General features: G+C 40.9%; 1 protein-coding gene across 1 annotated transcript in view; it reads right to left on the bottom strand.

The window, feature by feature from the left end:
- Positions 1–1,232: 1,232 nt before the first annotated feature.
- ngfrb (nerve growth factor receptor b) overlaps positions 1,233–25,231 on the bottom strand; it is a 37,787-nt gene continuing 13,788 nt past the window's right edge. Inside the window, exons 4-6 of the mRNA XM_008283577.1 lie at positions 9,461–9,674; positions 7,486–7,646; positions 1,233–6,077 (exon numbers count right to left, since the gene is read on the bottom strand). Of these exons, the coding sequence (XP_008281799.1) occupies positions 5,734–6,077; positions 7,486–7,646; positions 9,461–9,674 (719 nt within the window). The 3' untranslated portion in view covers positions 1,233–5,733. The remainder of the gene's footprint in view (positions 6,078–7,485; positions 7,647–9,460; positions 9,675–25,231) is intronic.

The following is a 25,231-nucleotide window of genomic DNA, read 5'->3' as shown; positions in this document are numbered from 1 at the left end:
CCTCTATCTTGTTATATCAGCTACACCAACCTGTCCAGTGTTTATGTTCTTCAGTTTGTTGTCTGTTTCTTTCTGCTATTCTTTTCTCTTCCTTCACTCTAACCAGTCGGGGCAGATGTCTTTCCTCAGTCTGGTTCTGCTGGAGGTTCTCTCCAACGTCACCAATGTGCTGCTCATAGTGAATCCTTGGACTTGTTGGGTTTTCCACATATAATGTAACCTAAAAACATCAACATTATTCAGGTAATTTGTAAGTATATAATATTTTTTATTAATAATTAGTCTGATAAATGTGTGTATCAGTTTCTATAATATTGTAGGATATAATGTTGGTCGTGATAACTGCTGTGATGTCTGTATTTAAAGAGTGTTTTGTGTCTCTTTTCTGCTCTCCTTGCCTCCCTCCCCCTCTCACCGCTCTTCTGGAGGTGTGTCCCTCCTCCGGCTGGCTGCTTCATCACCTGCGCTGCATTCAGCTGTCAAACTCACCTGATCCTGATCCACCGATCGTCCTCCACATTATGAAGGCACCGGCCCTGAAGTCACGCCTCGCCAGATTGTCAGATAACCGTGTCTGGTAGTGTACCGACTGATTCTCCCTCATGTCACTCGTTGGAGTTTTTGTTCTTACCTTTTAACTGCTCCTTCTGTGGCCAGGAACACTCATGCTCACAGGTTCTCTCTTATATTCTTCTGGAAAAATGATTTCAGCATCTAAAACTGCCTCGACATGTTCAACACCATCCTTCCATCCACTTCACCCTCAGTGAACCTTTTTACTTTTATTCTAGCTTCAGTATCAAACAATATTTCACAAGTCATTATTTCATGGCTAGCTAGCAAGACTGCTGTGCGAGCTTGAAAATATTAGCTATTGTTCGTATTTTGTTGTTTAAAAAAACATTAAAAGTAAAGAAGTGGTGATCCCATTGTTAGATAACCACCGAATAATAAAAATGTGACTTTATATATATAAAAAAACACAAAATTAAAACTACCATCTTGAATTTAAAATATGTGATTAAATGAATATTCCAGTAACACAAACTAAGAATGAATAAGCAACATTTCATTATAATACATTTTAACAATTTGATGTATTATTTCAGAATTTATTAGCTGATCTAAACACTTTACTATTTATTCACCTTCATGTCTCATGTGTTTATTGACCACTTTGTGTTTCCATACTCATGCATATTTGTGTGTTGTTGGATCAATAGAGAGAATGATTGGATTCAAGAGCTTTATTATTCATTTTACTGCTTGTCTGCTGTAGGAATTTAGCAAATTCACATTAAGTATAGAACAGTATATGTATTAGTATACAAGGAACATTCAGTGTTTCTCACATCTGTACACTTCAGTCCTGGTGCACTGTCATTCGTGCCACTGTGAGCTACATCACCAGGGCTTTTCCTAAAACCACACCCTCTGAAGACAGTCTTTTACCTCCCACCCCTGAGCCCAACCCCAATTTGCAGGATTACTTTGTATTTTGTCTCCCAAGTGCAATATCACGACACGTTCACCTTCAAATCGGTTCATTGTACAAGCAAATCGATGTCTGTTACTCAATTAAATCTCTAAGACTAAAGAAATACTGTCCGAAGAAAAGCCTCCGTGTTGAGCTGCAGTTTCTGACAGGAGGACAGACCCTAAAGAGATCGCGTTTACTGTCCCATGGTGCAATGAACTGAGGGCTTTCAGGGAAGGTCATTCTGCAGTGATGGAGATTATTGAACACAACCATTAACCAAAATAATCATCTGGGGCATCATAAAACCAAAGTGGAGAAGAAGCCCTGCAGTGTGTCAAGCGTCCGGTAACACAGAGTAACATGATTTTATGTGATTGTTCGTTCTGTTATCGGTCACAAAAGCTCATCAGGTCCAAGGCACAGAGCTTCAACTAGCAGATAAGCAACTTAAAATCATGCTGGTGCAAATTTTTTGGACATTCACAAGAAGGTGGATCTTTTAACCTACAAGGCAACCTGCAACATGTTTGTTAAAGAAGTATGTTGAAATGTGTTGCATGCTACAGACACGTGATACCGTCTGTATGAAGAGTGACTGATAGGACTGTCATCTGCTGAAAATGATACTCAAATGTAGAAATTTATTGGGGTGTTTCAGTCCGATATTTTGGGAAATACGCTTATTTGAAGAAAAGACAATTGAGGATCCTGTCGTATCATGCCAGCAGCCACTTAGTTTACGTTAAAATAGAGAAGAGGAAGCAGCTAGCTGGGCTCTATCTGAAGGTAATGGTGGAAATAAGGCCCGTTTAGACACAGCACGGTTTGTGGCCGTCACTATGTTGAGCACACTGCAAAATAGGTGGAGTTTTCAAAACTTCTTCCAAGACCACGTAACTAAATCAATAAATTATTCTGAATGGAAATTAAACCTCATTACCCCAATTAAGAAGCTTTAATGGGTCTGTAAAGCTTTCAGAGGGAACACATAAACCAAGCTGACTATTAAAACCATTGACTGTACATAATGGGATTAAAACACACCTGATAAGCCTACTTGGACAGAAACCTGTTTCCTGAGGTCTCATTACAAATGTAGACTTGTGTGGTATAATCGGGGGAATTCAGGCATACATCAGCTTTTCCTACATTTTGCCTTCCACGCCCGGCTGGAGGTCTTGGTTCTGCTGGTTGCTTTAGCATTTGTCAGTGTGACAAATATTTGCAGCCAAAGTTGACCTGTCTAAGCTTTTAGCTGCTCAGCGCAGCAACAAACCGTGGTTGTGTAGTGCAAACTATTGAAAATGACAGGTTTCAGAGCGCATTCTGTCTGAAAGGGCCCGTCGTCCTTGTAGCCCTCGACCACAACTGGTCATTTTTATACATTTTTCAGGGGCTAACTGTTTCCAGACTTAGTTACAGCTTCATTTATTAGATAGAAATGACAGCAGCATTGCTCTTTGAACGTAACCCTCAGCTAGAAAGCAAATAAATGTGTTTCCCAAAATGTCAAACTATGTGAAAGAGGTTGACTTAAAATATACGCACTGAAATCAAAGTGTAATGTTTCTGACTGAATTTGATTTCTACTCACATGGTGCTTTTTAAATACAAACTTAGAGTTTTTCCATATCTGATTAATCTTAAAGCTATCTTAAATTGAGTTTTGTTAATGACCCATTATCTAAAAACACCTGATGGTGAACGCTCTTCCCTTTGCCCTTCTTTCCTTGACAGTACTGAGAGTGTAACAAAGGCCTGTTTACGTAGATACTGTACAGTGGCGCCTTCAAGGCTTTAACTAAAATAAAATCTAAAAAATAAAAAAAAGACAAATTATTTACAAGTTAACAGGAAATAAAAAAAAAGATATTCTTACAAAACAGCTAAAAACAAACAATGTACAACATCAGCAGACACCTGAAATAGTTCCCAGGCACTTGTGATGCAAAAAAGACACATAATTACACATTTAAGTGCTCCAATGTAAGACAAAAACAGAAAAAAATACCATTTACAGTTGTTATTTGGGAATTAAAATACAAACAACCCTTATAGAGTAGTAAGAATACCTTCATTTAAAGTAACACTACAGCATGAAGCTCAGTTTGCTAGTGGTTAGTGGCAACCTGTACTCAAGAGTAACAGCTGGAGTTGGTGATATAGATCAAGTTTAACATAGAAAACTACTTCATCCTTCAATATGTTTCCATTAACAGTGAAGAAAAACAAAAAGTGTAGAACCTGTAGGTCCTTAGTTGTCAGCATAATGGTGTCAACGCTAACACTGCTGAAGATGCTTTGATAAACCAAGTAGGTGCAACACAGCACGATGTAGAAAGCACAGTCTGCCATGAGGAGAGGAACACATGCTTACACTTAAACAAGCTGATTAATGTAAATGCAGATTCCTGGGTTTTACCTTTACATTGAAGTAATCCAAAACTCTTCCGGCTCCCTTGTCTGAATTCATCTCACATCCTTTCGGACTTATGTCTCCACTGACTGGCCTTTTATTCAGAGGTCATTGTTCCAAACAAAGAAGAAACAAGACACCACCTTTCTTTTCTGTGGCCCGTTTCTCTCTCTTATTCATCTGTTTGAAGGATTGTCAGTCGCAAGAGTCGCTGCTTTGGAAAAACACAGTGGCTTTTGAACAATTACAGATTGTTCGGTTAATCATAGATGGTGCAATATTAGGTGTAATATTTGTGTATTGACACGATCATTCGAGAGGCCCTGAGAAATCAAGCAAAAAAGATTTAAAACCCTGGATAGTTGTTTGCATCCTGATCGTTTGCTACAGTTTGTGGGTTTTTTTGTTTTTTTTAAACTTAAAATTCTGTGCACTGGCTGACAATGAGTTGCTAGATTCTGCATGCTGTTTACTGTCAAGATAGCAATTCACCGTCTACAGCACACATTTCAAATCATATGGTTTTAGACATAAGTAGACACAGAGTAACGTTATATTGGCGACTAATATGGACAATAAACAGTATATGGTCCCCTCATGAGAGTGCTCCGTACCATACATGGCAGGATGTGAAGTTTTCTGTGTCCTCTACAATGAATAAGAATGTAAATGCATACGTGTGTGTGTGTGTGTGTGTGTCTGTGTTTGGATAGTACAGTACATGCATGCATGGCTACATACTGTAGGTGTGTATTTATATGTATGTCTGTATTTGGTGTGTGCACTTGTCTCACTATGTACATATAGTATACATGGTTGTCACTGGGTAACTTAAGTTCCACGTTCCTTCCCTTTTCTGGGTCAGTATGAAGGAGTCTGTGTGCGAGCTTCTGTGTTATGCAGATAGGCCCGAGCACATAGACTGGAGTCATGTTGCCTCGCTGCCCCACAGACCACCTAGTTGGCAAAGTCCAGCCAGCAGTTCTTATAGCACTTGTTGGAAAAAAGGAAGCATTTGCAGGAATCACTTAAGACGAAGCTGAAGTTGAGATAAAGTCCACGTGCGCTGCTGCTCCACGTCTTAAATCTAATACAAATATTTAAAGTAAGAGTAAATAGCTGGACGTGGCCTTTGTTACATTTGAAATGTGTCCAAGCATCCTTCCTCAGGTTGCCATAGTTGTAGAGACAGTCTGATGTATGCAGGCGTCATCCAGCAGCAGCGACAGACGCGAGCCGTTTGTTATCTTGAATTCAGACAGTCTAACGTGGCATGTAAGTAATCTCAGGTATGGTCTGAAAACATTCCTCTTTGGTAGCGTTTTAAACATTTAGAAGTACAACACAGGCTTAAGAAGGCTGTTAGTAAGGGCCACACTGGCTATGAATGTTTAGAGATGTTGATGATATAGATGCAGAGGATGAAGTTGGAGGAATGAAAGAGGGAGCCAGGTATCTACGATAACGTCAGCCCACTGCTGCTCCGCTGTTAATTAGATCAGCTGACTGTCAAATAGTGTGGAAAGGCAGGTAGATATCCCAGCTCCAAATGGAATGATTATCGTGATGTTTGCTTCTTTGTGTGGATTTTAAAATGTGAGAATAAACGGAGGCAAGGACATCCTGACGGTTCGGTAAAGGGTTCTGGTTTACCTCGCGTTGTTTTGATTATGTATATTGATATTCTTTCAGTGTCTGATTTCTTGCCTTCTCCCCTGATTGAACGTGGTTTGTCGGATTTCGTCATCGGTGGCTTCATGGGGGAATAGTTTCAAGCGATTCTAGAATATTGTAAAGTTTAAGGTTCAGGTGTTAAAGTTTTGCTCACAGTTCAAAATCACACCACAGAGGTGGCGGTCGGCTTCGCGGCACTCGGGCTGAGCACCAGACTCTGCGCGATGTCGTCACGGTTGATCTTGCGCAGCGCCGTGCACAGTGTGTCGATGCTGGCGCAGTCCTTGCTCGCCCAGTCGGACAGGAGCGCACGAACAGGATGCTCCTCCTGCCGGAAGGTGGCGATGCGCTCCTCCTCGTACCCGAGGAGACCTGCCAGGTTGCACCAGTCGCTGTCGTGCATGTGGTTGCAGTTTTCTCCCTCGCTGCCTCTGAACAGCAGCTTCTCTACTTTCTCTCTAGTGTGGAGAGGAAGCAGCAAGCAAGGCTCTTCATCCATGGTGACAACTGCAGAAGCAACGAAAAAAAACGCCTTTAACTCCAGCAGCAAGTGATTCTATCATGCCTTGCCTACATGTTTGGCCACCAGTCACAAATAACTTCTTCATATTTATGCAGTCATATACATGCAGTGATGGGTCAGATGTTTTTCTAGATCTCTTTCAATTCTTTTATGTTTATTTCAGCTCACACATACAGTAATCAGATAGGAAATCTATTGACAGAGGTCAACCAAACATCTGGAAATCTACTCTGGTCCCATCTGAATCAAGTGTAGAAGTTAACTTGACTTTATGCCATTTTTCTGTTTGGTTTGCATTGAATTTAGTTTTGTGGACCTGTGGACACGGTGTATTCATGCAAATGACTGAAACTTCTCTCATTGGACAACCCCAGCTCAAAATAGGTTGTATGGATGATTTCATTAAACAAAACTAATTTCTCTGTCAGAAATCATTCGTGTCACTATGTTGAACTTTTACCAGATGTTGAATTCTCTCATAAATGAATGACTTGATTTACATAATAGAAATTTTCTGAGAAACCCTCCATATTGTACATAAGTTTTTACTGTATTATGACTGACTAATGTATTGCGATAAAGATTCAACTTACAACATCTTCATGAGCTTTTCAATTGGCTGCAAACACTATTAAAGATGTAGTGATACACTGGTTTGTTTTGGAAAGTGCTGCACAGCTGCTTTGCAAGAGCGCCAATAGCTTGTGGTTCCATTAAAACATCATGATAGAAAATCAAAGTTAAAGAGGCTTCTTTGGGCGTTACGTCTGACTGTCAGCAGTCAACAGCATCTATCGTTGCAGCGTTAAGATTACAGACCTAGAGACAGGACTTCTGTCTGAACACTATTTCCCCTGTTTGCACTACTTTGTTTGTTTCCCTTTACCATTATCTCGGTAGACCTGTGTTTTTAAAAGTCCTGAATTCTTTGAAACTGGTTTGTCGGGACAGGACTGGAAACTAGCAGCAGCACGTGCTGCCGCAAAGAAAACAAACACCGAAGGCTCCGTCACTGTTGTAATCCTTGTTTGCTGATTTGCTACAGTAAGTTTGAAAGGTCATAGTCAAGGTGGAGCCGATGAAGCCAGGAGGCAGCTCATTCCTGAGGGGAAATTCTATTCTTTTGACTGACACGGTGGGACAGTTCAGGCTACAGCCCGCAGTTTACATACATTCATTGAAACCTAAAATTCAGGTTTGCTATCCATCAGGCTTATTCGTGGATTAGAAGAAACTCATTACTGGAGGAATTCAGTACAAGATAAATGCTGACTTTTGTGTTGCTTGCACGCAATTTTGGCCCAATAGTTTGATAAATGAGGGTTTTTGTGTTTTGATTATTACAGGAGCAGCATGCAGGTGTATTGTGGGTGTTGTGTGTGTCGGTGTTACCTGTTTGCGCCTGAGTCTGGCCCTGCTGCTCCTGCAGACTCTGGCTGTCCACAGAAATGCCGCTGTCGCTGTGCAGCTTCTCCCCCTCAGGTGATGGTGTCTGGTTCTGGTTGGCTGTGCAGTTGTTGGCTCCTTGCTTGTTCTGCTTACAGCTGTTCCACCTGAACGAGAATGACACGAAAAAGATGAGAAAAAAAGTTGCAGAATCCATCACTGTTCACCACTATTGAAAATCCGCACAATAGTGTTGTCATCTTAGTTAAAGAACCAGTGTGTAGCATATCAGTGGATATATTAGCAGAAATGCAATTTGAGTTTTCATTATTGTTTAAACACCTGTAACTACGACTTGAGCGGGTTCTCTTCCGTGGAGTTGTTAGAACGCCATGTTTCTGCAGACATGTGAGTTGACAGCCACTGTAGATTCTCTCACCCCACTTGGACAGGGAGTTGTGGCTTCCTTGAGTTTTGCTGAGTCACCATTAGGTGCAACTTAATCTGACTCACTAGATCTATACTTTAGGTTTATTCATTTCACACAGCTTTTCACTCCCCTTACCAAACAAATACCTCTGAACTTGTAACTTGCACACTGAAAATTTAAACCTTTGACAAAGATTTGGACCATGCAATAACACAGCTGACTGCAAACTCCACCTGATGGATTTTGTCAGTCTTATCTGCTGGTTTTACCAAATGAACCTTTAACTGACTGGGCAAGAAGGCTGAATTCTCTCACCTCACATAAAAATCAACCGTGCATTTAACATGTCTGTATGCTCAGATCACGATAAAGAGAAGCTCGACGTAGAAATAGAAGACACTTCCTTGGAATTAACCCACATAATTACAATTACTGAGTAGGTGTATAACTTTATAAAGAACTGTGGTTGGGTGCTCTGCCAAGAACAGATGAGCAACCCGCAATATAGTGCTCTGACGCCAGCTTTAAAAGAACATTAGACAATCGATATGGTAATGAAAATAGGGTATAACTGAGGTGAATTCGTCAGACTTTCCTGAGGATGTTAATAAGGGCAGTCTGAAGAGCAGCCTTTTAACCAGCTGGTCAAACTGCTGATTCAGAGTTTGGCCTTGGATCTGTCTTGAAGTGTGTGATTATGTAAACTTGGCTTGCTATACGGCACAGTGGAATAAACATATTGTATATTCAATATTTAGCAAGAAAGCACATGGACCATATTGTCACCCACAGGACAACAGCGTGCTCAGAAAAGCAGCAGATGATTTCATTAAATATGAAACTGCAGAGATTTGGAGTCTGTTTGGATTTTGTTGTCCAAATGTACATGTAATAAGCAGAATTTCACATTTTTATTTTTGATGTACGATTGGCTCCTTATACTAACGGTTGTCAAATCATACAGGGTCACAAATGGGGTCTAAAGCTCAATCTTAGAGATCACAAGACAATGAAGAAAGTATAACATGTATGTTAATTACACTAATAATTTTTAGTCCTTTTCTCAAATTTTCTTTTCTTGTAATCTGAGTGGAGACCATTACATTTCCTATTTTTAAGAGCTGTTTTTGTTCCAGTCAAGATTCATTGCCATACATAATTTAAAGTTTACGGTCCCTAAAGTATTCATCCCCTTTGGAAGTTTCCCCCTTTCATTGCTTTTCAATTTTAATCATGGTCAGTTTAACTTGGCTTTTTTTTTTTTTTTTTACATGAATTTTTCGTGTCAAAGTGAAAACAGATTTCTACAAAGTAACACAGAAAGTAGGGTGACTGCTTTTTATAGATGCTCTGTTTCCTTGGACCAAAGCTAAATGAATAAAGAATGTTTATAGCCTACAATAATAACAATAATTTTAAAAAAGTCAAATCGATAGCATAACAGAGTTTTGGTCTAAAATCCATCAGTATGTCATCATTTACCACGAAGCGTCATTTTTGTTGCTATGTGCTTGAAATCAGATTCCTATTTCACCTCTCTTGTGTTCTTACCTCTTAAAGATGATGAAGGCCACAAGACCGACGACGACGGCTGCCAAGATGGAGCAGTAGATGGGGATGAGTTTATCGTTCAGACCCTGGTAGAGCCGCTCCTGGGAGTCAGTGTTTTTAGTCGTGGTGGTGCTGTCTGCAGGGTCCTCGGTGGGGACTACATCAGTGGTCGTGGAGGATCCAATAATTGTGGGAAACATTGAGGAGTACTGGACTGTGAAGGACAAACAGGCAAGGAGAAAAAATCTTTATGAGTCTCCACAACATGTGAAAACAAAGCAGCATTGCACGAAAGGGCTAGTTAAATATGTTTTTGGTCACTTGGGGTAAACACAACATCTGAGGCAGTTTTATGACTTAAGCAAATAATTGTTAATTTCCAGACCCAATAAACATGAAGCACTCCGGCCACCAAAAATCAACTCAATATTCATGTTCCTTTTAGCTCGACTAATTCCCGAGCCGCCAGTGAGGCAACGACCCAAATAAGAGTTGTGAGAATGAGCCAAACCAGAGAAGTAACTAAAAGACATGAAAAACCCCTGTAGAGGTGAAAAGAACTGGAGAGTCGGAGGATAATTTTCTGTGCTTTTGTCGAGCAGCACAAGCAGATTTGCAGCTTCAACCTGTGTAGCCACTCTCTAAAATTGAGCATTGGTTAATATTTGGAGTAAATTGCAGTAAATATGTTTAGTTCTTGAATCTGAACTCACAAAATAAATGAATTTCAAAAAATAACTTTATATCTTGGAATCTCATGTCTTCGATGCTGTTTGTGATTCTCATGGACAGGATCTCAAGGGTGAGGAAGGTGTGCAGTTTGACAACCTCGTCTCTACTTTTTGCAGATGACTCAATGGCTTCATCAGGTGATGACCTTCAGCAACTAAGCCAGGATGAGAGTCAGCACCTCCAAGTCCAAAGCCATGGTTCTTTGCCTGGAAACGAGTGGATTGCTCCTCCTGGATTGGAAGTAAGTTGCAACCCCAGAAGTATCTCACGGTCTTGTTCACGAGTAACTTGAAAATGGATCATGAGATGGACAAACAGATAGGGGCAGCATCAGCAGTAATGCAGGCCATTTGTTTTAGCCCTCACCAATAGTCATGAGCTCTGGAGAGTGAGAAAAGAATGACATCGCAGATACAAGGGGCTGAAATGGTTTCCTTCATAGGGTTAGCTTGGCTCAACCTTAGACAAAGGGGGAGGAGATCGGACATCTCAAGGGGGTTTGGAGTAGAGCTGTTGCTGCTTCATGTTGGGAGGAGCCAGCTGAGGTGGTTTGGGCATCTGATCTCCTAATTACCTTCACTGAAAGGTTCTTCTACTGGGAGGAGACCTTGGGTACACCCAGAACTTCATGGCCTGGGAACACCTTGGAATCTCCCAGGACGGACTGGAAAATGCTGCTGGGGAGGGATGCCTCAGGAAAATTATGCCTAAAGGGTACCTCTTCATATACTACTCTGACTTTGATCAGGATATTTCCAGGTTTAGAGATATGATTGGAAAACTGTTTCCAAAGCGTAAACATGGTCAATATAACAGAAAAGACAGACAGGTCACATATCTTCAAGCTTCTTTTACGTTTTTTTTAGCTTCTGCCCACCAAATCAAGTGTAATCATAAATGCTTGTCATGCTGACAAATACAACAAGCACCCACACACACATTACATCCCGCATACACTCGGTCATTTCCCCTCCTCCCCGGGGAGCCATTAACCAGGGTAAGAGCAAGTTTGTCCATCCAGTTCTGCCCACAGTCCTCCCACCATTAGCAGACATGTTCGCTCCTCACCGCGGATGTGGAAACCTATCCTCGCCTGTCACTTACTTACAGTTACTCACATCATTGACAGGAAATCACCCTGTTGGCTCACAAGGGCTCTAAATACCTCAGGAGAGCCACTGAGTGCAAAGCGGCCATTTTTCAGTAATGAGGCGAAAACATTTTTAATGAGATCTTATTTAGATGGATGCTCAGAGCTGTCGTGGGGGTTTTTAGCTGGAGCTGTTTTGAAGACGTGATGAGTGCTTTATGGCGACACCAATTTACCGAACATCCTGTCAACTTATTGCGCTACGTCTGTCATTCTTAATCCTTCCCCTGTAAGGCCAGTGATTATTTTTATGACCTTCTCTTAGGATGATGTTGGTGTGATGTTGACCTGAAGTGGATCGGGAAACATGTTGCCCTGCAGGGTTATCTAATTCACTGTGCCAGTTTTGTGACATGTGACAGGTGGCTAATAAATTTGTTTCCTGCACAGTGTTTATTAAGTGTTGGGTCCTCAGAACTGTCACTGTTTGTCTTCCTGCTACGTTGTTAGCATTGGTCGTTAGCCAGCTTTACATTTTTGAGTGCCAGATCACTGAGCCGCATCCTGCTCGCTTCAGTAAGCCATGTGCTCATGTCAAGTAAGCTCCAGGTTATTTCAGTTCACTCATGCACAGCAAAAACCTACTTTTATAAAAGGTTAGCCGTAACATTTCCTGTCTTCACACCTTCTCTCTCCTACTGCCAAAGTCAGTATTGTCAGCTGTAAATTTAATGGGAAAGTGCACCGATTTAACACACTAAAGTTTATACAAAGATCTTGGGAAGTTTTATTGCATGTATAAGTAAGGTCGTTGTGACACCTGAGGGAGCTGCATGAAATCTGATCAACTACCTTAAGAGATTCAGTGTCGGTTGTGGCTGAAGGCTGCAAGTTTAATGTCTGCTTAAAACTTGTGGCTCAAAGCTAATGAAAATGAATAATACTTTTTTGTTGTGTAATTCTTCTATATTACTAATAATCTTATATTTTCTTTCTTACTGCTAATAGGAAAAAACTAAATGAGGCTGTGTTGTAATACGGTATATAAATGGGCCCATTTTCTTTGTCATATTGCTCACATTCCTGACACAATTTTACTTACTGTATGTTCATTTTTCAATTTGGTATAATCCTGTATCTCTGTGGAACCAGCACAAGTATGCCTAGACGTAGCGAGAACTCAAAATGTATTCTGCGCCATATAAAAGCTATAAATCTTTTTTTTTTTTTTTTCTTAAAGAGAAATAACTGATTATTTGATTATTTTTCAAAAATGTAAAAACATTTTCCAATTATCCACAGTTGTTACCACTACTGTGAAAAGAATGGTGTCTCTACATATTATAGATATTTTACAGCTTACTTTTTTTCTGTTTCCATACTTGTGTCCCCTCTGCTCTATGTATACACTGCCTGCAGCTCAGCCTAGTTCTGCCAAGTTTAGTCGAAACATTTTTGTCATGGGGCTGAAAGGTGGCTCGGTGGTTAGCACCGTTGCCTCGCAGCAAGAAGGTCGCCGGTTCGCGTCCCGGTGAGGATACCCGGGATCTTTCTACATGGAGTTTGCATGTTCTCCCCGTGCAGCGTGGGTTCTCTCTGGGTTCTCCGGCTTCCTCCCACACAGTCCAAAAACATGTTGAGGTTAATTGGTGATTCTAAGCCTATATTTGGTTACGTTTTCTGACAGAACTGCATATCATACATTGATAGTCCAGGTTGTGATATATGGTGCAATTTTCTTTTTTCTTTTTTTAAAGATAACCTGCTGATGGGTTTTGGGGTTCAGAGGGTTAACAATGCATCCTTGGCTTTGACATTGAAGAAAAACCGAAGCAGCATAGGTCCGCTTCTGCTGCATCAGTTTTTAGGCTTTTTCTTAAACTTTCCATTGTGTGTTTGACAGTGTTATAAACTGGCAGATGCTATTTACAGTATATAGTCAATATATTTATCTTTGGGTGAAGCGTCTAATAAACAGATTACACACAAACAGGCTGGAGATGAATTACTAGAACATATCAAGTTGCTTCCCGCCCTCTTCAATACTATGTAGACAAACACAGATACACAGGCCACATCCACACCACTGCCACCATGGCTTGTCTGTCTCTCCCCAGCTATATTTTACCCTCCAACTCACACACACACACATGAAATCAGACCCCATCCATTGACAGAGATCCTCTTTGTCCAGCACAAATGTCCCCTCCCCATCTTTTCTCTTCGTCCCTCAATCCGCTCCCCGTTTTACCTCTGGCTACGCTCCTGCTCGCTCCTATGAGGCATTTCCTTTTCTGTCAATCACTTGTTCAGCTGTTTAGAATGCACTCTTCCCCCCCATTTCATCCCTTTAACCTCCCTTTTTCACATAATATCGATCTTGTCTAACCTGCCTGGTTAAATCTTTAATTGTTTTAGCTCATTATGCGTCCATCTCATCCATCCATCATCCCCTTCACTCTCTACAGCCCCACACCATTACTTTGCTCTCCTTCCCTTTCTCTCTTCATATGATCAGCAATAACAAACTGCCTCTGAGTGCTTCTACTGAACCACTAGCTCGGCCTTCGCATGTAAGATGCTCTGGCTTCAGAGGGGAGTGACCTTCTCCTGCTGAGCTCAGCTTGTTTCCAGTACTCAGTGGTTACTGGACCAGTGCCCTCAGTCAAAGAGAGTTATAAAACAGAGACATCTTAATGATCAACGCAGCAGCCGTTTCCTTATATTGTACCCATGGGTGAATATTTGCTTGTATTTGAAAGAAAGAAAAAGAGGAATGATATGCATCCACATGTGACAGTTAACACACAAAGTCATGCATTTTAGGAAAAAGCATAAAGCAAGAAAGCAGGAGATGCATCCAAGCTCATGAAACTCAAGGAGAAGGAGAAAATGTGCATAGAGAGGTCAATTTATAGAATTCAAACTCTGAGATGACAAGAAATGTGATGCAAAAAGATTGTTTAAAATTAATTCTGTCACAACATGCTTAAAATTGGGTTCAACACTACTTTGAAGTTTGAAGGTCATCAACGTGTGGTTTGGACTGACGAGTGAGCAATGTATCTGACTGAGAACTGAAGGACATACAATTGACCGTACAGTAGTGACTAGTCATTTACAAGCATGCTTTAGTGTCTGTTTTACTCTCAATGCGACCACAATTTACAAAATGAACATCTTGCTGTATTGAAGGAGACTTGAAACTAGTAATTGAGACCATAAACTCATTAGGAATTTTCATTGATGTAAAAAATCAAGTGAGATAAGATTCACTTCCTATAGACTGCCGTACAATCAGACTTCTTTTTGCAACCAGAGGAGTCGCCCCCTTCTGGTTAATTGAAATAAATGAACATTTTTGTCACCTCTGTGTGTCTGTCCAGTGAAAGCCATGATAATCCATATTTGGTGGAATTGACTTCTGATGACCAATTAAAGCCTCCTTTGTAGACGATACTTCCACGTCACACAAAGCTTTAAACAAAGACTTTTTGAGATACACACTTGACAATGGACAGCAACAACTTGAATATTACATGTCATTGCTCCCTTTGTGTGCACCTCGTCTTCATTTATTTATGTATGTCATGAGCGCTAACTTGGGCCTAAAGGTGGCTCGGTGGTTAGCACCAGCTGGAAGGTTGCGGGTTCACGTCCTGGTCAGGACACCCGGGATCTTTCTGTGTGGAGTTTGCATGTTCTCCCCGTGAAGCATGGGTTCTCTCCGGGTTCTCCAGCTTCCTCCCACAAGTCCAAAAACATGTTGAGGTTAGTTGGTGATTCTAAATTGTCCGTAGGTGTGAATGTGAGTGTGCTTGGTTGTCTGTCTCTAAGTGTAGCCCTGTGATAGACTGGTGACCTGTCCAGGGTGTCTCCTGCCTTCACCCTGAGTCAGCTGGGATAGACTCCAGCCCCCCGCAGTGAGGATTAAGCAGTGTATAGATAATGGATAGATGGATGAGCGCTAACTTTCATACTGTATATCACGTCTTATCACAATAAAACATTTTCTCACCTCAACACCCAAACACACACACACACAGCTCAAATCTGGAGGCACTGCGTCTAATGTTGTCGGTGTTGCTCAGGTCAGAATATCGGAAGCCTGTCGTTAAAATCATTTTAAAAAAACTGAACGAAGTGGAACTGACAAAATTACAGGTTTGGTCAAGTGTAGCTCCTGTCAACAAAACATCCATTATATTTAGTGTTAAGCATTATCGGGTTGTTGGAGAAATTACTGGAATTTTCCTCCCAGCTTTGTCTGATAATGATTAACTTGTGACAGGAAACCCGAGCACACGTGTGCTGACTAACAAAAGTGAGTAATTATATAGAAAGAGTTTGTTTCTTCTGTGCCCCTGCAGGAGTGTAGGCAGCAGCACTGTGTGAGTAAACTGTGCTCAAGGTGAGCCAGCGTTACTGTGTATGTGTGAGGTTCTCTGCCGCGACCACACCTGAGCTGAACTCGTCATTCCAGCCACCTGCAAACAGGTGTTGCTGCTGTTTCAACACCGTGTACTTTAAAGGCTGACGAACACGCAGAGAAAGGAGGAGCTTGTGTTTTTTAATTACATGTCATTAAACTGGAGCACAGCTGCAACTACTGCCAGTCTGTGCCAAACAAAACCTGGAATGCCTACAGCAGTGAGAGGAATTTTTATACTGTTCCCCATGTTAACTATGCTCTGTTACAACAAGCACAAATGAAAAGATAAACGTTAAACATTAGTGAACACCATTTTGTTATCTGTTTTCTGATGATTTTCTTTGTTTCACCACCTCTCTCTTTCTCACACTCTTCCCCTTGAGTCCCCCCCACATCGGTTCCTACCTTACGTGACCCATCTCGATTTTCTGCACACGTGCTTCAGACACACCCCTAAATGTGTATGAATGTGTACGTGAAGTTATACAGGCTGCGTGTGTGTGTGTGTGTGTGTGTGTGTGTGTGTGTCTGTTCTGCGGCAGAATGTGATCAGCACTCGTAGAGGTCAACCAGAGAAACCCGAGAGTGCAGAGGAGTAACTCCATCGCTTTTATCGACCGGGCCACATTCTCAGCATCTGCTCCCTCTCTCCACTCTCACAGGCTTTCTTCTCCATCTCTTTCTGTTCTGCAGCTCTCTATTCGCCTTCATGTGCGCTGCTCTTATTGTCATTTAGCTTCTGTTGTACAGTTTGTACAGTTGCAGTTGCTGCATTTTTTATGCACCACTTTCCCATAACAGACCTTCAGTAAACAATGTATTTCTTGTAACTATTGATTCTTGTTTGCCTTATAGATCAGCTATGAACCCTCAGTAAGAACATGTTTTTGGAAGCATTAATAAGCAGTTCATCAGGCATCAATAAAGCCTCATGTTTGACCCCCAAAACCTCAAAACCCACTTGCAAGTTTGAAAGGTATCTTCAAAAAATTGCCAAAATGACCCCATTTATCAAAGATCAATGGATTTTCTTTTTTCCAGCAGTCCTTGAACTTACCATACGTGACATGACTAAGCTTAAAATCGTGAAGTCTTTAAAATCTCCCTATTCTACATGTCTCACTTAAAAATGTACCAAAAATAAACTGTTTGCTCGAACCAGATTCTGTAAAAAAAACAAAAAAAAATCTGCTTTTCCTCAGTGCAAGTAATTCGTGACGTAGCTGCAAGCAACAGTCATGTGACCAAAATTCAGGATGTTTCGGCTGAACTGAACTGAGCTGCATGCTGTTTTTCCTGGTGCAGGTAAATTGAGAAGTAGACATTATAACTGTGTCACACTGCACAAAAGACATTTTTCGTTCTCGCTACTTCTAGTCATGGTTGTGTTGCTTCCACTGAGATGCAGGACTTTAAATTGCAGTGAGACAACAGTGATGAAAAAAAGGAGCAAAAAATATCTAGAAACTGCAAGAACAAAAACACAGCACAAATTTTGCTGAAACTGAAATGTGCAGAATCAAAATCAATTGTTTTTCACTTTAGTTTTTAATACAAATAAACATGTCAATGTGAAAACTAAACTAAGCTCATATGGGCTAAATAATAGTTATGATCATATAGTTTAAACTGTTGCCTATTCGTATTGTTATCATTAACCAGAAAGAAGAAAGAAGCAGCTCTGTATGATCGGTTTGCATTTGCTGTCCACTTAACAATTAAATCCTAATTTCATGAATCTTATAATCTGTAAAGAATTTTGAATGACAATACGCATAGAAAACTGTTAAGCTGTCATTCACTTTGACGGGAAATAACGCAACAAACGAGCATCACAAAATTCCATGAATTTCCCTCTTCTGTATGTTGTCGTGCAGTAATTCAGTTCCAGGCAGCCGTGGCAGATTAAAAGATAATATCAGTGAGAGAGGCCTGACTTGGCAAAGGCACAATTCCCCAACACATACCGTAAATCTTCACGAGGGCAAAACCTCGACTGCCCGAGCGGAACTTTTGGCAGTGAATGGACGGCACGAGCGAAAGCGCAAGTGTTGTGGTCACCCTTGCCACCAGAATCGCTCACTCATGCCAAAGCACCTCTGAAAACTTTCCCTGGAATGCCGGGGGGCAAATTCCTAAAGGGATGGCAGGCGACTTCAGGAGACCGAGACACAGTCGACTTTAAAACTTCCTTCATGGCTACAATGCTCGTACTGTGTGGAGCAGGGAGCAAACGGGTTAAAGAGAGAAGGTCAGTTGTGGTCATCCAGTCCAACTCAGTTGAGATATAAGTCAGTAGATGTGACGGGACCGAGCTTCGGCCACACAATGAGTGACTGTGCAACACAAAGGCAGTGTTAGTCAGCCTGGAGTTGGGGATTCTTCGCAGCTATTGATGTGGATTGCGTTCCTGCTTTGGACACAGGAAATCAGGAATGTCGATGGCATTTTGTCCTTTATCTTTTTCCCCATTTGTCTCCCGCTCTTTATCTGTCTGTCAAATGCTTTTTGGCATCGATCAAACCCCTCCCACGCAGTAGGATCGTCCAATCTTAGCTTAGCATTGATAATAGCTTAGCATTGACAACTATGCATGGGGAGCCAGTCAAGCTTTGGATTTCTTCATGTGCTGCTCAAGAAAATTGATATTTAAAGCAAAGTGGTGTCTTTTTTCACCTTCAAAAAGCAAAAAATACAAGAGGAAAAATATAATTCTGATATAATGCAAAACCCCACTTACTTCCAAAGGCAAGGAAGATTTCATACAATGTGGAGTTATGGTTATGCAGTTACCCACTGTGTTGAATGAAGGCTACAACCTAGCAGCTCTGTCCTGTTTCTGATTGGGTTTAGAGAAGTTTATACTGCAGCAACATGAACTAAACCCATTGCTTGGTCAGTCCATTTGTATTGTGAAAAATAACAAGTGAAACATGCTGTTTGCAAATGTGATAAACAAAGCTTTAGTTTAATTTCTGTCTGCCTGCGAAATGTTCGAGCTCTAAACAGGGTCATATCAAACTGATTTTTAATTGGCATGACTTCATCATAAAGGATACCAATTTTTTGCCTTAGACGTGTAGCAATCAAGGTGTGTAGTTACAAGATTCTAGTTTTAAAATCAGCTTACATGTATTTAGAGACGTCATCCAGTTTGTGAAACCAGCCATCGAGCTGGTTATAGCTTATTCAATCTGCCAGAATCTACAATTTTATTGAGCAAACTGAGTGTCAAACGGTCAACTGCACACAAGCTGTAGACACAAACCGGGAAAAGAAAGTCACCCCTCCTCATTGATTCCCATCCTCCCTTAATTCCTTCTACAGTCCCTCCATGCTTTCCCGTCTTCTGTCCTCCTCTCTGGTCAGGCCCTGAGTGCTGGTGCTGGTTAGCAGATCGTGCTTTCTGATTCCTGGAGGGCAGCCTGTCGATTGTTAAGGTCAACCAAACTCAGGAAGGAAACAGCTCCCTCCTCCTACTCACCTATCAACTCAGTAACCAAATTAACTTGGCCCGATCACCTCCTTCGTTCTTGTTTCTCTGATGCAACCCCCAGCCTTCTTAACTATATATGCAATCTCAGATCTGTTGCGTCCTATCTGATTGATTTTAATCAGCGCATAAAAGTTATCGCTGCCCGTCAGCACACACACGCTCTTTGTGTTTATTTTGTGACTCATATTCAAGTAATGCTTTCAACTCTCTCTTTGTGTATGTGCATGAATAATACAACTGCATATGTTGCCCTCGCTGCCACAGAACCAGGCTTTGGGCGATAGGTCGGCCCACATGTGTCCTCTCAGTGCTGGGTACAATCTCAAGGAAGAACAGGGTCACGGATCGAAACCCTCCGTTCAGCCTCGAGGGCTTTTAGCCAAAACCTCAGGCTGATAACAGCAGGCAGCAAGTGTTCTGTCAAACTCAAACACTGCTCATTCGGCTTTACCCGTGGTACGAAAGGACCTTGTCACAGTGTGTTAGCATGGCTGGCCGCTCCTGTTGATAATGCATTTGGAAATAAATCTGTCTGGGCTTGATGGGCGTCACCTTGTAAGCAATCCTGTCAGCCAGACTGCATGCCACCTTCAAACCCAAACCATATCTGTGTTTGGCAAACAAACCACTGTGTCTCTGATGACGGTAATTACAGTCACTCACACCAACCCTGTCTCATTTAGAGAGCACTAACTTGTTTTTGCAAACATTTGCTGGCTGAGTTAGTGAAGTACGTTCTACAGTACATGGAGGTTGAGTGTTTAAAGCTGTCTAACAATGCTGTCGGTGCTGTGAGTGGATCGTGTATTGGACAGTCAGATTTTGGACATTTCATGTTTTACCAGATTACATTATTACAAAATTACAGCCCTGCCAGCCTCTGTGGTGGAAAGTAACTAAGAACATTTATCCAAGTACAGTGTTTACATACAATTTTAGGGTATTCATACTTTATTGAGATTGTCCAGTTTATACTACTTTATATTTCCAATCCATTACATTTATTTGACAGTTTTAGTTACTTTTAGGATGGAGATTTTGCCCAATTGATACCATACCAAGATTTTAAAATACAAAAAAAAAAATTGTTTAAAGACTAAACCAGTGGTTTCCAATGTTTTTAGCTTCTGATGTCTCCTTAAAAGCAGCATGTAGTCGGGGTCACATTTTACATGTCTAGGAATGTGTTCAAAGCACTACCAAATGGAGATTTTTCCCTCTAAACTTGTCATATAGTTTAATTTCAAGAAATGTTCAAATGATCCAATGTCTAAGCCAAAAAATTAAAGTTTGGAGAAAAAGTCAGGGCTTTGTTTTTTCTTCTTCTTCTCTCACATTAATTATCTGACGCCCCCTCAGATTTATCTGCTCTCTGTACATAAAACTGGATATAAAGTAGTTCAAACTAGCTTAACCTGCAGCACCGTCAACATGCTGCTGACACACTGATGATTCACGATTAATAATCCAGTGATGTCATTTATAATAATAGATCAGTCAGAGGAAGCAAACCAGTACTTTTCCTTTATTACTTTCACTGCATTACTACACTGGTATGTAGTGTGCATTTAATTGAGGGGGATTTTTCATGCAGGATTTTTACATGTATTTAATCGTATTATTACTAGTATTTTATGTCATTCAACACTGTGTTCCAAATTATTATGCAAATTGTATGTAAGTGTCATAAAGATTACATTTTTTGTTTTTCAATTAAACTCATGGATAGTATTGTGTCTCAGGGCTCTTTTGATCACTGAAATCCATCTCAGACACCTGTGATGATTAGTTTGCCAGGTAAACCCAATTAAAGGAAAAACTACTAAAGAAGGACGCTTCACATTATTAAGCAGACCACCATTTTCAAGCAATATGGGAAAGAAAAAGGATCTCTCTGCTGTCGAAAAGTGTGAAACAGTTGAATGCCTTGGACAAGGTATGAACACCTTAGATATTTCGCAAAAACTTAAGCGTGATCATCGTACTGTTAAGAGATTTGTGGCGGATTCAGAGCACACACGGGTTTGTGCAGATAAAGGTACGATGAGGAATTGGGGGTCTCTCGGGCTTAAAGGGTTAAGTGAAAAATACTTTTTCCAACACTGGCCAGCATGAAATTTTCTTCTAAACATATGCAGTTGCACATAAGCTGGGTATATATATGCACATAACTTCTTGGCTTTCTTTGCTGATTTATAACAACATGATAGATGCCACTTTGATGGGATGTTTAATAATCAACTTCGCTTGTCTCGCTGTTGTTGTGACCCCAGGAAGGATTGTGGGGATTATATCATGTTGTTCAGTGCACATCCCCAAGAGGAGCTGATCATCCCTCAAACACCCCCTTCACATACGAGGGTCCCATGACCTTCGACCTCTGGCCCTGCTGGCTGGCCTGCAGGACGGTAGAAGTCATATCACGCGTCTTTAGATAAGCATCTTGCCTTCAAATCCTCAACTCCGTGGGTCGAGCCTGACAAAATCTGGTCAGTATTAGCATGTTTTACCATCAGTGAGACTTGAAGAGAGTGAGTTTTTTTTTTTTTACTTGTGAGACTCAAAACAACAGAATTAATCCCTTTAGAAGAGTTGGAGGAAATTGGTTTTTCACCCCATGTAACAGCTGAGCTTGTATCCACATAAAAAGCTGTGAAACCATCACAAAGGGAAATTCAGCGTTATCCTAAACTCAAACATAATCTGAACAGTAAAGCTTTAAATCCAGTTTTCTCTCTAAAAATAACCTACATTATAGTCAAGGTGATGTTCTGGTCCTTTTCAGCCTCTGTTTAAATTACGTCTCAAGTTACAACTCGTCTTTTCATGGGCAGCGGCCTTCTGTGTCTTCCTCTCAGTCCCTCCACCTTCCTGACTGTGTTTAGCCTTCGGGCCTGTGTCGCCCGACTCCACAGCATTAATGGATACGGACGTCTGGCAGCGCTACAGATTTGTACGCGCTGATAACGCTTGTGCTTCGGTAAAAAGATTACATTAGAAGTAAATGGCGCATGATTGGGTTAGAGTGAAGAATAACATATGACAATGAAGCCCATGTACGGTGGGCTGTAAATCATCTGGCCTGGAAAACACAGCAAATTCACATTCATCATGATGTACACTTTGTTAGTTATCTAAAGGATGTTTTAGTGTTGGAGTTCTGGCTCCTTATATCTTGATCTCGAATGAATCATCTCCCCCGAACACCACACTTCCTATTCAGACCACAAGTTCAATCAAGCTTCCTCTAAAGCGTCATCCTCAGCAGAGGATGGTTTTTGCAGCAGCAGGGAAGAAAACATCGATTTACGTTGTGTCCACTTTTGCTTATCAAATAACCTTCTTTGTCTGTGGTGTATTTTCTAAGGTTCTTTAAAACCTGGGCAGACACTGAACGATTTATTAGGGCCTGGTTGTACTCGATTACGGACACACACATGGACAGCTACAGACCACAGGGACACGTAGTTGTTCCTGTTTGTACGACCATCTAGTCTGCTTGAGGACGAGTTCCATTCATACATGCATAAGTGCAGGAGATCAGCGTCTACATATAAGTCCAATAAAAGCCATTAAACAATAAAAACACTTCAACAAAAGTAATCTAAATCATTGTATTGTATAAAACAAAGCTGTCATTAGGGATTTACATAAACAGACCAGAACAGGAAAAAATAAATTTGATCTACTGGGAAAAGTCAGCAAGTTAAAATATGTGTTTAATTGGATTTAAAAACAAGTAGTGAAGTTGATTTTTAGAGCTTCCACTGAGAAAGACCAGTCGGCCTTAAGTGTCAGACTCCAACAAAGAAGTACTAAGAGATTCTGATCTAATATCCTAAGCAGGCAACGTGGGCCTTAACAGCTCTGACAGATAAGCTGGGCCCAGTGCATTTAAGCACTTATAAACAAGCACCAAGTACAAGGATGTTAGTGCCTGGCCCACTCCGACAAACAAGTAATTGCAATAGTAGAAGTGATAAGAGCATTAGCGACCTTCTCGGATCTTTAAAGTAAAGGAAGGATTTGACTACGGATAAAGCTCTAAACAGAGAATAGCTGACTTTGACTACTGGTTTGATCTGCGGGTCTGGTTTAAAAGAAAAGCCAAATATGACACCAAGGTTTTTGTTTTTTTTAACCTTCTGATAATTCAATTTATATTGCTCTGACTCTCGCAGATCCTTGAAAGTTTAAGTCACGTTAGTTGACCTATATACCACACTCAAACACAACAAAACGTTGACGATGTGACAGTGGATTTAAACAGGAAATGCCAGCCAGTAAACATATGTTTTTAACTGGGACTGGAAAACTGGTAGTGAAGTTGACGAGTTGCGAGGCTGTTCCAAAGTTTAGGAGAAAGATTAGCGCCAGTCTACATCCAAGAATGACGAACAGATCTAATGACCTAAGCAGGACACATAAGATCTATTCAAGCACTTCTAGACAATAAAACATTTTTAGAACTGGACTGAAACTAAAAAGGTAGCCAACGTAGGGTTTGCAGGATAGACGAAATATGCCTCTGCTTACAAGTACCAATCAAGAGTGGAGCTGCAGCATTTTGCAGCCAGAATGTTAGTGTCTGGATCATTCTAACAAACAAATCATTGAAATAGTCCAGCTTTGGTGGTAAAAACACAACCTTCTCAAGATCTGTGAAGGAAAGGTTGGGTTTGACATTGGATAAAGCTCTTAGTTCAGTTTTGACTATTTGTTTGATCTGAAAGAAGAATCAAAAGGTTCTTCACATGAAGTTTCCAATAGGATCCCCTACACAAGTATAACAGCAGTCTGTACATTGCATTACTCCACGTGGTAGTTATCTTTTTATGTCTTGGTCACAATATTGGGTACTTGAAAAATCAAATAATTAACATATTATTCAGTTAGATCAGTGTAAGCAGCCCACTGTGCCTGATATCCACAAGATCTCAATATCTGAGCCTTTATTACTCCAGTGTGACTGAAGTTTATAGATCAGGACAGGACATTCTTTGATTAAACAGGAAACAAAAATCAGATCACTGTGTTTAGACCCAGAAATAAATGTAGTAAATTGAATTAAGTTTACATTAGTTTCTCTGTCTGTTTTAGTCATTACTAGCTGCGTCAAGTAGCCCCATGGGCTAAACCAAAAGCTCTCGTAGGCCAAACAGGATCATGGGAGACGTACAAAAGAGTCCCTTTAGCCTGAGACCAGCTCTGTGTTCACCACTGTGATAACAACATCCTTCAAACCGCGGCCCCAACAGACTGCATAGCTGATCAACAGACTTCTTTTATTGTCATCTCACAAAAGCGTTGATTTAATCTGTGAGGCATCAGATCATTGGAATGAGCAGTGACTGCAGTCATAAGGAATTCGTGATTTTGGATGTGATACCCACAGGGTGCAATGATATAAAAGAAATTCAGAACCCTGTTCAGAGATATGACCTCCTACTAAACCCGCACCACAGAAAGAGTGTGGTCTTTGTATCTTTGGATGGGATGAGTCGGTGAAGATAATGAGACTTCAGCTTCGACGTGGCATTTAGGTCGATGGGCCAACAATGTCTATAGTGTGGAACTGAGATGATCCGATTATGTGACTGACAAAGTGGACGTCCAGCACGTTGTACTGTCCGTCCAGCACCGGACAGTCAATATGTGCTTCTATTGAGGCCGTCTTGACCCTAGGCAACGCACCCCATCACTCAACTTTACTCTGCACAGAAGTTCATGATAAACTTGCCCAGTGTTTACATAGGGTCATCCCACAGCCATTTGTTACACAGCGGAAAAATAAATCTCTGAACAAGACCATAGTTGTCTTGTTAGAAGAATGGATCAGTTTTTGATGAACTTTACTTTCCTCCTTCCACCACAAAGATGGATGCTTCATCCCTTTGCAGTTTGAACTTGGTAACCTACTGTATGAGGTCCAGTTCACCAAAAATGCCAAAAGAATTGAACCAATAAAAAATCTGTAAAACTCACTGGCAAAAGGATGTTTCTGAAAAAAAGTTGTTAGTG

The sequence above is a fragment of the Stegastes partitus genome, unplaced genomic scaffold, assembly GCF_000690725.1.
Source record: "Stegastes partitus isolate 25-593 unplaced genomic scaffold, Stegastes_partitus-1.0.2 Scaffold320, whole genome shotgun sequence".
In the NCBI taxonomy this organism is placed as follows: domain Eukaryota; kingdom Metazoa; phylum Chordata; class Actinopteri; family Pomacentridae; genus Stegastes; species Stegastes partitus.
This window is presented reverse-complemented; position numbering and strand designations above follow the sequence as displayed.